Source organism: Cryptotermes secundus, unplaced genomic scaffold (genome assembly GCF_002891405.2).
Source record: "Cryptotermes secundus unplaced genomic scaffold, Csec_1.0 scaffold280, whole genome shotgun sequence".
In the NCBI taxonomy this organism is placed as follows: domain Eukaryota; kingdom Metazoa; phylum Arthropoda; class Insecta; order Blattodea; family Kalotermitidae; genus Cryptotermes; species Cryptotermes secundus.
Window position 1 is genome coordinate 1,248,101 of NW_019720566.1, and position 15,837 is coordinate 1,263,937.

The window sequence follows — 15,837 nt, forward strand, 5'->3', positions numbered from 1 at the left end:
AGTGGACCCCAGAGCCAGTCTGGACGATTTGGAGAAGAGGAAATTCTTGACCCTACCGGGACTCGAACTCCGACCCCTCATTCGTCCAGTCCCTAGCCAGTCGCTATACCGACTACGCTACCCCGGCTCGTAAAGGCTGTACTATTCCCAGCATTAAGAGATAAAACTGACTCGTTTCTGTTGGTAGCCTGTTCCAGGCGAAGATTGAAATCGAGCTCCTTCTGCATAAGCAACAGGGGTTCTAACCGCTACAGCTGACGTTTGAGAGGAGGTTATGTAGGTGTGGACTCTTTCAGCCTTCAGACCTGCAGGATATACTTACACGAAGGTTCACTATAGGTCTAAATAGGCACGACTGGCCTCGAAGCATGAACTTATTATCAAGGGCGAGGGAAATAGAAATGATTTCAGATCCAATTTCACTGCACACACTACATTAAATCATTCCTTGATCTTCCACACTGGTGTCAGAATATTTCAAGTATTGATCAAGCCACACATCTTGTGTTACAAGCAGGCGACAACAAACTGTTTCAAAACAGATACCACAAGTCTCGTAAAATCTAAATCTGGGTGTCATATTTATGTAGTCACTTCAAGAACCGGTAACTAAATAAATGACGGCCGTTTCCTTCAATATCCTTTGAGGTCGATGTTATTTGTAACAATCCTGAGGAAAATTTCGAAATCAAAAACCTTAAACTATGCTATGGCCTCTGTTTTCTTACTTATCCATTAATCATATTCTGACACCTCGCCGTTTCGCGCAACAGAATTTTTGTAGTTACACCGAGCAGTGGTCTCGGTGCATGGGGAAACCCACCCTCTCCAATAACTAACTAACTAACTAACTAACTAACTAACTATTTCTTGCAGTAAAAGAATAAGAAACAAGAGGAACAACAGAAGAATGGGGACAAAAGCACGACCTCCGAGTTCAGGATGCTGTCCTCACGAGTGCTCGTAAGCTCAGACCAATACGACTTCCAAGTGTCACTGTGTATTCCTAGAACGCAGGTCGGATACTTTGGTCATGAAACTTCATTCTACATAACCATGCCACTCCTTTTCTTGCGTCTTCTTCATCTTATCCTTCCCCTTCATTTTCTTGGTGCTACATCTTACTCTCTCCAGCTTCGCACTAGCGGAAACGCTGATTAGTATTCCGAAGTGCCTGTTTCGAATCTTGGCTAGGACACGAACTACCCTGTCTGAGCGTTGTAGTGGTTTCTCCCAGGAAATAATAATAATGCCATGACCTCTTTCTGTCACATCCTCTTCAGTTCATTATTCTCTGTCATCTATTCGATGCTACATAGCCTCAATAATTGACAGCATCAGTAAAACAAGTTACTACATAAAGAGGTGAATTCAATTCCAGAACGTGCCACTTAACAAGAAAACTGCACATACAGAAGGAGTCGTAGTTTGTGCTCTTGAAGAAATAGTAGCAGGGTGACCAAATCAAGAAGGATAAACTGGGAGGGGTATATCTTACGCATGAGAGACGTGACAAATGCGTACAAAAACTTCAGTTCCGAACTCGAAAGAAAGGGTATTTGGACAGAATAATATTAAAACCTATCTCCAAGGAATACAATACGAGAATGCAGGCTGCATTCATATTGCTCAGGAAAGAAACTTGTGGTCGGTTCTTGTAGACGCAGCAATGAACCCTCTGGTTCCACAAATCACAGGACTTGGCAAATATGATGAAACGGTAATACTAATGTCTTGTATTCGTTGTGTTCGGTTCGAATCCTGGCCTCAACACTGGCTATCCTTAGGGTTTTCGTGGTTTTCTTCAGATCCTTCAAGCAAATGCTGGGATGTTACTTCCATTAGGCCACGATCGTTTCCTGGCGAATCTATTTCAATTCATCGATCTTCATTTATTCCTCCATTCGACGCCATATTGTCTCAGACGCTGATAGCATCATAAAACAATAAATAACGAGCAGGGAACATCTTGGGCAGCTGAGCGACTATTAGCTTTTCAAATATGGCTCTCCCGAAGATAAGTTTTTATTAGCTGGTCAGTTTGTTATAAGTTACGTAAACCATCATAGTTTCACGTAAACAAAACATCTTTTAGGTTCTGTGAAACATTATTCTACCTAGTACATTTCTCTCGTATTAGTAAAATTTTTGGAGTGAAGGTTCTCACAGCGGTAACTATAAAGTACACTATCTTCTGAGATGTGACGCCGTGTAGTTCGAGATACGTTCATCGACGTTTCGGAGGAGCGTACTGCTTAAAATATCTGGGTCTAAGAAACAAGTATGCTGAGCAAACAACGAGTAAGAAGAAACTCCTTACTCCTTACTTTCTTATCACATCTTCAATCCTAAGAACGGAAGCGGTATCCTCCTCCGAAACGTCTGTCTATCGGTCTACACAACATCACATCACAGAAAAAAAAATTAATAAAATTGTTTTGTCCTTACTGTTTAAGGCTGTTGCCTTTACTATTCGTTCCAATGTACCCTATTATTTTCATGTAGGCAAATGAAGGAACTAACAATGCGCTGAGGTCACGAACTGTTGCCAGTGCAGTTGGATTGACTACGAATGCTATGTGTCTGGGATGTAGCACCATGTTGTCTGGTAGACGACAGATGACGGTTCCTAAACGTCAAATTTCTACCAGACTACATGGTGTCACATCCCAGAAGACCGCAATATTCATGAGCAAGAAATATTTAAAATAACAAACTATATAATTAATGAAGAAAGCAGTCTTCTGGGATTTGGCACCGTGTATATGTGGTGTTAACCGACGTTTCGGAGGTGTTTCACGGTGTTGTCGCTTGCAGATTTCTTATACTTTTTCTTCTACCCTGAAGATGGGGGCGATACGTTCCTCCGAAACGTCGGTTAACACCACATATACACGGTGCCAAATCCCAGAAGACTGCTTTCTTCATAGTCACCGCCGTGAAAGCCTCAAATCTTATATATAATTAATATTTACCAATATTTTACTAATAGAAGCACACGAAACGCTTAAACAGGCGTGTCTTTTACAATTTTAGTCTTTAGATAGCAGATTATTTGGAAACTTTTCATTATTGACTACCGTGCAAAACAGGGAAGATATCAGAACACAGAATGATAACTCATTAAATTTAGCGGAGCTGTCAAACGAGGTGAAACATACGCCCATAAATGATAATTGCGACAGAAGAAAGCATTTGCTGTCACTGATATGCAGCAAAAAGATAAAATCAGATCTGAAATCTAAACAAATACAGGTGGCGTATATCTACATAATCATGTTCACTTCGAGGTATCCTAGCAACATTTCCATCAACAAAACATACAATATGGCGATCTGGCGTCATTATGCAACTCCCACACAAACACTACACGTCACGAAACAATATAGCGTACAGACCCTACCTTTGTAATCTGGTACAAAGCATGTACCCGATGCCTGTGTTTCTCCTTCATGGCGAAAAAGAAATATATTTCACACTAACACAATCATTTTACTGAAATCAAAACAAAACAGGTTTGTCCCGCGTCTCACCAAAGCTACACATATGTGTTACACAGGTAAAATGAAGCCGACAGGTAAAGGGGAAGCAGGTGGAAACGTTACACCTAGCGCCGCGTGACGGCTGGAACTGGAAACTATTGTTACTATAACTTGGTACTACGGCCAATCACAATTGTTATTATGCAACAGCAGGAGGGGAGTTTATAAAAAGAGGAAAAGAACACGACAAAACGTGGGAGGGGAAGTTTCTACCTGCCAGGGGTGTCTTGACCGTCTTGACTGTAGCAATACCAGGATAGCAATGCTCAGATGTTGGGGCGAAGGCTCCGTCACGTACAGAGAGGGTCTAATTAACAGATTTCAAGTTTCCATCCTTCAGAATGTTTGCAACAACACAATTTATGGCAAAATTCAGTTAATAAGCACACATTTAGTACGAAGAGTCAAATATTAATGTCCATTCTACGCCATGAAGGGGTATGGGGGAGTGGATGTATAGATCCATATTTTCTTGACCTCGGCAATATTTGGAGCTAAGTGGTCAGTTTCACGTCCTGGCCGCTTTACCCCCGGGGAAAATCCCCCCGTACCCATCGGATAGGAGGTTGGGTGGACCCCAGAGCCGGTCTGGACGATTCGGAGAACAACAAATTCTTGACCCTACCGGGACTCGAAATCCGACCCCTTAGTTGTCCAGCCCGTAGGCAGTCACTATACCGACTACGCTACCCTGGCTCCTGGTAACTATTTTATTAACAAATTAAAGTTAAAGAAGCTGGTTCCGGTGCTTTGCAAGAGACAGAGAGTTCTGGAAGCCAAGACAAGGCCTATATGTCGATCTATGCTTCAGTATCGGGCAGATTAGCTCAAGCAGCAACCTACTAGACTTGTCGAAATCTTGGTCAGGACTTCAACCATTCAGAAAGAGTAGGGCAGTTTCCTTCCATTACTTCAAAGTTCAATGTACATGACAAGCCTAATCCTCACTGCTACTTCGACTTAACAAAAACATTGCAGCTAACTTAGAATCGTTAGAAAAACCTAGAAATCGGTCATCGACAACTATGTTACCTTCTCCAGGGGCAAAAGCGGCCGAGGCGTGAAGCTGACCACTCACCTCTAACCAGTGCTGAAACCAAGAAAACATGAATCTATACATCCACTCCCCCATGAGTCTTTATAGCATAAAGTGCTTAATTAGTTAAGCACAGGCACAACCTCACCTTTTTTGCCTACGTTTCCTAACTAGCCCTCTTCCACTCAGCAGTATTTCAGGCGGTAATGTTTCTGACTTGTATTCGGGAGTTGCCTGGTTAGGATCTGCAAGAATTTTCGTGGGTTTTCACAGTGCTTCCAGGAAAATGCCGGGATAGTGCCTTGAAATCAGTCACTACCACTTCCCTCCACGTCCTCTCCAATTCATCAACCATTAATCATTCTACCATTCGGCACTATAATATCTGAGCTCTAAAACGTCGTTAAATAAACAAAAAATAAAATGCCATATGTGCAATTTTACTAGCCAGAAACTTAAGCATATTTATTTCCCCGTTCGACCACTATGTCTATTTAATGACCCTGTTCCTCGGATTATACGTAATGCTTTTCAAACATCTTTTTCGAAAGATAAGGATAAACATTCGTGTAGACAGTAAAAGTGTTCCCTGAGCATAGCAAGTTAAATCAGAACTGATGTATCCATTACAGCACTCGTTAAGCTTCGCAGAAGCAAAACCCATTATAAAACCAATACAGGACTGTATTTCTATCATCGCAGGTGGATTCAGCCAACCGTGCAGGTGCATAAAGACTTACGACGTACACAAGAAGCTTTAATTACAAACCTAGGAAGAAGGGGGGGCAATTAAACGTCTTGCAGTGTTAATGAACTCCTTATATGAAAACTGGCTTCATAACACGCCATCCTCGCAAATTTTACGTTTCTATTTAGGGACAACAGCGTGCGGTTCCTGGCCAGCCACTGCAACATGAATGCAAAATCCACCGAATTCGATTCTCTAAAAATAAACGACTGCAGCTCTTATAAAATTGTGAAACACGCCGCATTGATTGCCGCCATCAGCTTACATTTGTCGTTAAGATATTAATTCATTGGCTGTTGGCGTACTGGATTTAGGGCCCCGAAAGACCTCCTCGATCTTGCCGCCTTAGTATCCTACACGCTGCATGTCGTGGAAAAGACAAAAATTTCTTGTACCTGCCGGGAATCGAATCACAACTCCTCGGCCGTCCAGCCCGCGATCTATTCTTTATATCAACTGCGCTATTCAGGCTCCACAACGCAGGAACTGTGTAAAAACACTTTTACATTTGTAGAGTATAAATGACGAAAATCATGTCAAATTTGTCTTCTGTGGTTTATTTTGGGGCGCTGTGAATATCTCAAGACTCTACGGAGTTGAATAGCAGGGCGATTCATAAATAATAAAATGAGAATCATTATAAGAAGCCGATCTTGAGTAAAATGAGGTTCTGTCTTTGAATTTGCCTGGAGGCATCGATGAAAATTATGAAAGACCTGATTCAGAATAGCCAATTTCCCGGCCGGGTGTAAGAATCAGTACCTCCCGAATACAAACAGAAGTAAAAAGTGCCACTGCACCAGATCCGTTATGATGTAAACTGGAATTCATACTGAGTTGACAAGACATCTATATCATGGAATAAAACTTAGGTCTTTGCTCGGTCTGCTTTTAAATACTGGAGAGTTGCCTCTTCTGAGACATAAGGCCATGCAGTCGGGCGAAAGTCAACCGACCTTTCTGAGGAACATATCGCCTCCATCTTCAGGGATGAATTGTAAGCCAAGCAAGAAATCAGGCTGCTGTCTGCTTCATGTTGGTTTCCTGCTAGGCTTACTCTTCGACAGTGAAGATGGAGGCGTATGTTAATTCCAAATGTTGACGGATTTTCTCCGAATTTCATAGCGTTATATTCCCGAAGGCAGAATTCTTCACAGCCACTGTTGTGAGACCCACAAATCCTACATACTTATATTGTTCGGAACCTAGAAAAATCTTCCATGCCCTGGGATTGCGGGACTCGCTTCTGCAGCAAGGAGGAGTATAAACTTCCCCCAGAACCGGCGATTCTAACAAAAACTGTGGTTGTACAAAAGTGATGTCTGCATATAAGTGTCATGCCACGATGACATATAAGAACATGACTCCCACAGTTGGGACAGTAAAATACTGTCACATGTATGAGTGTGACTATAGACGGGGTGTGGATTGGTGATTGGGTTTATGGCCGCTCTGAGATGGTAATTACATATAATTACAAAGCTTTCGCTAATTCATGCACTCGTTTTCTCACTACAGCACATACTAAGACTTCTCAGCTTGTTTTCATTAGACGTTTCCTGCTAACGGATCCTAATAATGTCCTCTGCTTACGTCCTTTCTTGCTGTGCAAATGCCTCATAACTACCTTCCAGGCTGGTGGACGTGTCACACCAAACTCCTACTCTTCTGATTGACTGAACTCATCTAACTGCAGCTCCCAACTTCTCCCGTTTATAACATCTCGGCACTGACCGCAGAGAAAACACCGTTCCTCATTATTGCATTTAAATCATCACCGTGGGAACATGTTTGTTTGCGAAGCCATTACTGAGTAACAGCACTTGTATATCTGCTTATCTCGCAGTCGTCGTCCAGCAACGGGTATACATGCTACAGTATGATCATCAGTCTAGCGGGGCTCGGAACTAAGAATGACTGCTGGTGAGGGCCAGCGGCAATTTACCCGACTGACCGACCGACTGACATAAAAGATATCGAAGATTTCTTATTCTCGGCATTACATGAAGAGAGTGGCCAGTCTAATATTTCAGCCGCTTTACTTCTAGGAAAGAAAATTCTATGTGTAGTACAGTATTCCTGCTTTGTGTTATATTGTTCTAGAATCCAAATTTCGACCTGAAGAGTGTGCGTTTCCCATAGTGGGGGGTGGAGTCCAGTTAGGTCCACTCGGCACCTGTTCCGGGTGATTATGATGGAGAATTTGGAGGAATGAAGATTGGCAGGGGAAACCGAAGTACTCGGAGAAAACCTACCCCAGCGCCACTTTGTCCATCACAAATCCCACTTGACCAAATCCGGGTTTGAACCCGGGCCGCTGCGGTGGGAAGCAAATGACTAACCCCTTGAGCTATGGCGCGGCCCAGGGTGCGTGTTACGACTGAGTGTTCTCTCCCTCATCTCCTACAGAGAAACCGTGGGATAGCAGTCGCTTCCAGCATCTTTACAAATTCATCATTCGCAAGCATCCTCATGTTCGAACCTACGCAATCTGTGCCGTTGCAAAAACGTCGTAATATAAACCAATAAACAAATATCCCAGAGCCAAGAGTTTCCGCTATACATGTGCGAGTTTCAGAACTGCTCTGGACTGTGATTGTGAAGAGAAAAAATTCAACGCCTCTTCTACAGATTTAATCATGTCTTCCAGTCCGTAGCCCGCCATTTCACTGACTCGGCCATCATGGCTCTATTCTCTTTAACAGTAGTCCACATGCGTTGAAACAAATCACCCTGTAACAGCAAGACGGGGACAGCTTATAGAACCTATGTGCTGTTGGGGAAACTTCGAAAATACATTAGTAATTGTAACAGCTTTATTGTGCATTTATGCGATTTGAACTCAAGGCCCGGCAGCTTACCTTACCAAATGGTAAACATTTGGATTGCTCAAACTGGAAGTGGAGTGCAAAACGGGAATAGCAATACGTCTGACGTCACAGCTTGAACTGCCGCCATGTTGATAGCATCAATGAACCATAACCCAGTTCCATGACAAATGTAGTCTAGGGCTGCCAACTGCTGTATTAATCCAGTTACCAGGAATCTATAAATACAGCTCCCAGATTTACTACAGTTCCAATACGTTAAATTATCTGCTTACTTTGTTTGGATGTGAAACATGGTAACCCACTACAGCGGAAGGACAGAGAAGGATTGTGGGTGTCTTAAGAAGTGTTGAAGTGAATATATGAGCCTAAAAACTGATGAAGTAACGCAAAAATGGACAAAATTGCGGGATGAGATAATCCAATTAATATTAGATCAATTACATCGCCGAAGACGAGATAGGCACGTATATATAAATGCTCCATGGAAGGTGTTATCTTCATTCCTCAATCACCCCTAGATACAAACATTCCTAACCTCTTTAGTGCAACCGCCATATTTTTATTTACTGGTTTAGATAGATAAGGGAAAGTTTAAAGGTAACTGGATCTAGTAGCACATGTCATGCACCGAGCGGCGATAGTGTCAGTCACGTCTGGAAACTTAGCATGGGTACCATGCCCGAAATCTTGAAGAAGATGGCTTCCAACGATAAAACTTTTCTGCCAGGTTTCACAAAAATCGGCCAGATGGTTGTAAATTTAATAAAGCAACTCTGACAAGACACAAAATAAATGTATCGAGGTTTTCCTTAACTGATTGGAGGAGATAGGACATTAAGAAAACACTGAAAGTATCCTTTTCGCATCAAGCCTGCAACATAAAGGCTAGCGGTACGCTCCATGGCCTCCTAAACTTGCTTCTTCGGAGAGATCACATGGAGCGTAGATTCAGCTGGCAAGCTAGAAAACACAGACAAGATATAAATGGAAAAAATAAACGGAAAAAGAAGTCAGTAAGAAGAAAAACTTGTTATTTCGCTAGAGGGCGCCGTCCGCTTGAGTTTGGCGGGAAGAGAGCGGAGGGCTGCGAGGGGGAAAGTTCATGGACACCCGACCGAACGAAGAGATTCTCTCTCGAACTTACTTGGTTGGCCTTCACTCAGAAACAGCGTACAGGAGTCGCTGTACACAATGCAACACTTGTTTGCTGCGCGGCCAATTGACGGTTCTTTGTTCATTAACGACACTGTACTAATTACACACTTTGTAAAGGCTGAATGACAGAACTGTTATAAGGGGTGAACTGAGATGCATGAGACAAGAAGTAGATGTGATCTATATCAAGATATTATCGGTATAAACACATGATAAAACCCTCCAAAATTTTCGTTTTTTAGGACCTCTGGAGCGAAATTAGGAACCGGGCCTTCCTGTAACGCAGTCACCTGTGGAGAGTATGTCATCGCACTTCCATGGACAGCATACCGGTTCACAAATCGAGTGAGATACTCACATGTCTGATGTCCATCGGAAGTTACTGCAATCGGGCCCCACGTTAGATACTTTTACAAGTGCCTGTACTGACGACGCTTCTTGGCTTAATTTTAAATTATACTAATAATAGGGCAAAGTCACAACGTAATGGCACACTATACAACGTTTATGCTGGACTTGTATACATAATACAGCATCGTTATGGTAAGAGCTTAGAAATAATTGCAGAAGAATATGTTGGCACACGATTCATGAATTCCCTGTTCCGTTATTAAAAAATAACGTATCTCCATTAGCTACACTTTTATACCTAAATTTGGGGAGGAAAAGTGCCTTCGAAGTATTTAGGGATAAAGAAGTAAGAACTTCTAATCATAACCCCGATGAAAATGATGAATATGCTTCCTCTGAAGTTAAATCTGTTATACAACACGTATTTCATCCTCCTTACTTCTACTACGACTACGACTACGACTACGACTACTACTACGACTACGACGGCTACTACTACTCCTCTAACGGATTAGGCTCTCTGGCCTATGCGCATTCACAACTAATTAATTCTGAAAATTTAACCTTCCATATAATCTGTAGCACTCCCTGAACGGGTGAGCAGCTGCTACCTATACAGGACAACACAAACGCAGTATAAACGCGGACAGACACCCATGTCTTGAGTGGGATTAGAATCCACGATCCCAGTGTTCAAACAGGCGAAATATTTCTTGCTTTTGACACCGAGGCCACCGTGATCGGCTGTATTTCGTTTCGAATATAATTATGCACCTTGGTTTTCTCCTGCCTACTTTAAGGTCAAGTGCATTTTATTTGCATATAAGAGAAATAAAGTTTAACTTTTATTACTGATTTGTAAACCTCTTTGACATGACCCTTAATTATTTACTTCTTCTAGGTATGGAGCTTGTCTTCTGAAAACTTCAGTACACGGAGCCGTTTTCATGGGAGACTTCGATGAGCGTGAAAGACATGAGCATGAAAATTCGATGGAGGCTATCAAAGAGTGGAATAGGCTAAGGGGCAAAACGCAGAATACAAGATATGATATGAAGGGTAATTAAAAGCGCCGAAGTGGTAAAGCAACAAAGATACAACTGAATGACTTGATGGCTGCACCTACACTTTGTACGACTCAGATAGGCTTATTTGGACTCTACCGTGTAAAGAAACAAACTCAAACTAAGATATGTTTTCAAGATCAGCAATAGGACGAAAATAATCGAGATGGGGGCAAATTAAGTCTTAAAGAATTTTGAAGTTGGTAGTGAAAAATAACAACATGCGGCAAATTCAGGCCCGCGAGGCGTCAAAATCCTCTTCAAAATATCCCCTTACTCTATATCTAACTTTTATCCTTGTAATTCTTTAATCGTATACCCGAACTCGTTCGATCTACAGGGTTCTTCCATTTGTTCCTATGCATTATATATCCTACGTTATCAACTAAGTTTCTCAGGTGTGTCAGTATTTTTTTCTAACCGTTTATATCATACTAATGTTCGTCAGTTTCTCAGTTCTTCCTGTTTCACTCTTATTTTTCCACTGCTCCGTGTCCCACAACAGGACTCCACCACTGGCGTAACCAGTATTTTACTCGTATATAACTTCAAATATATCCTCCCGGGCTTTACTACATACTTGTACATTTAAAATTGAAATATAATAAACTAAATATTAACTAGAGAGTCGAAGGATTTTGGAATATAGGTCTTCATAGAAGGCTCATCATCATCATCATCATTACACCACTCAGGTAAAGGTAAAGGTAAAGTTGTCTCTGTGCTTAACTAATTAAGCACTATGCCATGAAGACGTATGGGGGAGTGAATGTATAGATCCACATTTTCTTGACATCGGCACTAGCTGCCGGTGAATGGTCAACTTCACGTCCCGGCCGCACTATCTCAGGGAAAGAGCCCCGGGTACCCATTGGATAGGAGGTTGGGTGGACCCCAGAGCCGGTCTGGACGGTTGGAGAAGTGAAAATTCTTGACCCTACCGGAACTTGAACTCCGAACGCTCGGTCGTTCAGCCCATAGCCAGTCGCTATACCGACTATGCTATCGCGCAAAACAAAAATTACAATTTATACCCTATTCACTACTACTACTATTCCTACTGCCACCACTATTCCTGGGAGCTGGAACAGCTCAGTCGGTATAGCGAATAGGCTATGGGCCGGACGAAAGACGGATTGGGGTGCGATTCCCGGTAGGGGCAAGTGATCTTTCTCTTCTCTACATCGTCCAGACCGACTCTGGGGCATCAGCCTCCAATTCGATGGGTACCGGTGCTCCTTCCCTGCGATTAAGCTGTAAGGTCTTGAAGCTGACTACTCACCTCTCTCTAGTGCAGAGATAAAGAATTATGGACGTATGGCTCGACTGCCCCAGATGTCTTCACAGCCGGGTGTTTAATTAATTATTACCATCACCCCCGTCGCTGCCACAACCACCACCACCACTTCAGTAACGACATGGAATACAAGGTCTACTTCACTTATTAGGTCACTTCACCTCAGTAAATCAAACGCCTATATAGCAAAATGAAGAAAGCAATACACAGGTATAAAAATTAAAGAAAATGAGGTTTGAAGGAAGCTGTCGCGACTTGCCACTAGGTACTAGCACAGAACTTATATGGAGCGACTGAGATAAACCACATAAAACTTTAGTCTGAATAATCAATCCCTGGTGAGGATTGGAGCCAGGTATCAGCCAAATGCCTGTCATCCATCTTCCAGCTGTGCCAACTAAGTCGCTCAAATTTCCCGACTTCAGATAAAGAATTTCAAATTGCATGTGGATACGAGTGATCGAAGTTCTTTACTGCAAGCCGTTCATTACAATTAGCTGGCTTGAACAAGAGACTGTTTCCAAGTAGTCAGCAAGTGTGCTGATAACAAACCTGTCTTCAAGCAATGGTACGAATACTAATATAGGGTATACTCGTATTTGTGTACGAGTGAGATACTGTAACCTGTCAGGGTAGAATAAAGAGAATGCGTTTTACTGTGCCTGTTCTTTGGAAGGCTATACAGTTAGAGGATAATTAGAAAGAGGAATCAGTATTTTGGGGCTCACATGACTTGACATATGTACATAAATGGAGGCTGTATGTTGGGTGAATCGTGAATACTAATATGCCACCTTTTTGGTTTATTTAAGGATGATTTATAAACTACGTAGCTGAAAAAACTGAGTACAATGATACAGTACATCCGCCACTTTCAGGCTTTAAGAAAACCTATGATTCGCCTAAGGGTAAGCTATTGCACAATATTCTCAAGAGTTTATTACACATGTGAAACTGATTATGCCAATATGAAACCTGTAGTTTAGTCCATATATGTTTCTTACTCAGAATGGTCTGAAACAAAGAGATGCTCCCCAACTTTGGTTCAGAATACGCAATTAGAAAAGTCAAAAGCAGGACTGGGTGTGAACAGGCATATAAGCTTCCGGCCTATGCTGATAATATATTGTGACTAATATGTCAAATGCTAGGCAACGACATATTATACACGTTTCAGCGAACAGGCAGCAATAGAAGCTGTGTTCTCTGTGGACCACGCTACAACGCGTTGCTAGATAAACATGTTTAAACAAACACGAGGCCAAAAATATGGGAACGGCGTTTTCTATGTGTTTCGCGCCGAGACCGTTGTTAGGCAGCAGCCATCCAGTCCATTCTCTGGCTGCTGTTGGTCTACGCCGATGATGTGAATCTACTGGGTGATAATGTAGATGCCATAAAGAAAAAAACACAAACTTTAATTGACACACGTAAAAAAGTTGGTCTAGAAGTAAACACAGAGAAAACTAAGTATATCTTACTGTCTCATCACCAAAATGTAGGGCAAATCATGACATAAAGATAGGAAACAGATGTTTTGAAAATGTGGCACAGTTCAGATATTTGGGAACAACGATAACACATCGAAACCTGATTCTGGAAAAAATTAAGAGGCAATTGAACTCGGGTAATGCTTGCTACCATTCAGTGCAGAACCTTTTGTCTTCTCGTCTGTTGCCCAAAAACATAAAAATTAGAATATACAAAACTATAAATTTGCTTGTGGTTCTGTATGGGTGTGAAACTTGGTCTCTGACATTAAAGGAGGAACACAGACTGAGGGTGTTTGAGAACAGGGTGTTGAGAATCTTTGGACCGAAGAGAGATGAAGTGACAGGAGGTTGGAGAAAACTGCACAATGAGGAGCTTCATAACTTGTATTCTTCTCCAAGTATAATTAGAATCATCAAGTCATGGAGGATGAGGTGGGCAGGGCATGTAGCACGAACGGGGGAAACGAGGAATGCGTATAGGATATTGGTGGGAAAGCCGGAAGGAAAGAGACAACAGGGAAGACCAAGGCGTAGGTGGGTGGACAATATTAAAATGGATCTTAGAGAGATTGGATGGGATGTTGTGGATTGGATAGATCTGGCTCAGGATCGGGACCAGTGGAGGGCTCTTGTGAACTCGGTAATGAACCTTCGGGTTCAATAAAATGCTGGGAAATTCTTGAGTAGCTGCAAAATTGGCGGCTCCTCCAAAAGGGCTCAGCTCCATGAGTAAGTAAGTATTCATGAATGAAATTAAGCCCAGACTGAATTCGGGGAACATCTGCTACCATTCAGTTCTGAATCTTTAAGTCTCCTTGTCTGGTACCTAGAGACATAGAGATGAATATACATATATATCCTCTCGCTCCCACTGTGGAACATTGGCTGATTTCTCGTTTTCATGATCATTCTTACAGAAGGAATGACTCCTTGGACGGCTGATCAGCTAGTCGCAAGGCCTCTGCCTAATCAGAGGACAACACAAACAGAATAAACGCGTACACACATCAAACATCCATGCCTTGTGTAGGATTCGAACCCACGATCCCGGCTTCCGAGCGAGCTAAGACAGTACATGCTTTAGACCACTCGGCTATCGTGACCGGCAGATTAAAAGATAGAAGACTATAATTTTGTCTGTAGTTTTGTATGGATGTGTAGCTTGGTCTCTCAAATTGCGGGAAGAACACAGACTGCTGTAGCTCGAGAACAGAGCGCCGGACCTAAAAAAATAACGAAAGGAGGCTTGAAAAAACTGCATAATAAGGCGCTTCATAACCTGTGCTCCTTGCCAATTATTATTATAATGATCAAATGAAGGATGAAATTAGTAGGGCATGCAACACGTATGGGACAGAAATTTGGTAGGAGAATCTTAAGAACAGCTGCAATTTGGAAGACAGAGACGAAAATGGCACGGCAGCATTAAAACAGATCATGGAGCAATAAAATGAGAAGTTGTGGACTGGATTTATCTGCCTGAGGATAGAGACCAATGGGGAGGGGGTACTCTTGTCAACATGGTATTAAGCCTTCAGGTTAACGAGGGACCTGTTAAAATTAAACAGAGACCAATTAAGATGGGTGGTAGGATTACTTACTGGACACTGCCACCTAAAAGAGCACCTTTTCAAACTGGGACTGACAGACGACATAACTTGCGAAAGGTGCCTACAAGAAGATGAATCAGCCACACATATCTTATGTGATTGTGAGGCCATAGCTTATTTAACATATCACCACCTGGGTCAGTTCTTCATGGAACCAAGTGACTTTTATGACGCCCCCATAAATAAAGTCTTACATTTCATTCGAAGTGAAGGATTAATAAAGGGTTAATCCAAAGGAGAAGCACAATAGATCATTGAAGGTCGCAGTGCGAGGGCCGGTTTCTATGGCTCACCCCTCATACTCATACTCAAGCCTTCAGGTTCTGTAAAATTCTGGGAATTCCTTGAGTGACTGAGCGCCTATTAGCTTCACAAGGAGGATGCAGCTCCATGGAGTTAGTTATTAACGAAGCTCAAGCGGTTTGTCGCCGGCTTCCCATCGTGGCGGCCCGAGTTCGATCCCGGGTCTGGTCAAGTGAGATTTGTGGTGCACAAAGTGGCGCTGGGCAGGTTTTCTCCGAGTACTTCGGTTTCCCCTGCCAATCTTCATTCCACCAATTGCTCCACAATCACCCTCACCTATCATCTGGGGCTGGTACAATAGGCCAGAAGTGGCCGCAGTACAAGGGACTTAGTCCCACTCCACCAGAAATAAAAAAAAATAATAGTTATTAACGATGTCGACGTAACATAGTAGTGAATGATGAGTT

At 42.4% G+C, this 15,837-nt stretch overlaps 1 protein-coding gene across 3 annotated transcripts in view; it reads right to left on the reverse strand.

Moving 5' to 3' along the window:
- Positions 1-15,837, reverse strand: part of LOC111868640 — a 202,021-nt gene that overhangs the window by 66,795 nt on the left and 119,389 nt on the right. The window contains exon 1 of one of the 3 annotated variants that reach the window (XM_023859502.2): positions 3,404-3,566. The exons of the other annotated variants lie outside the window; for them this stretch is intronic. Coding sequence (XP_023715270.1) covers positions 3,404-3,454 — 51 coding nt within the window. The 5' untranslated portion in view covers positions 3,455-3,566. Of the gene's footprint in view, positions 1-3,403; positions 3,567-15,837 lie in introns of those variants that run through there. 3 annotated transcript variants of the gene reach the window in all.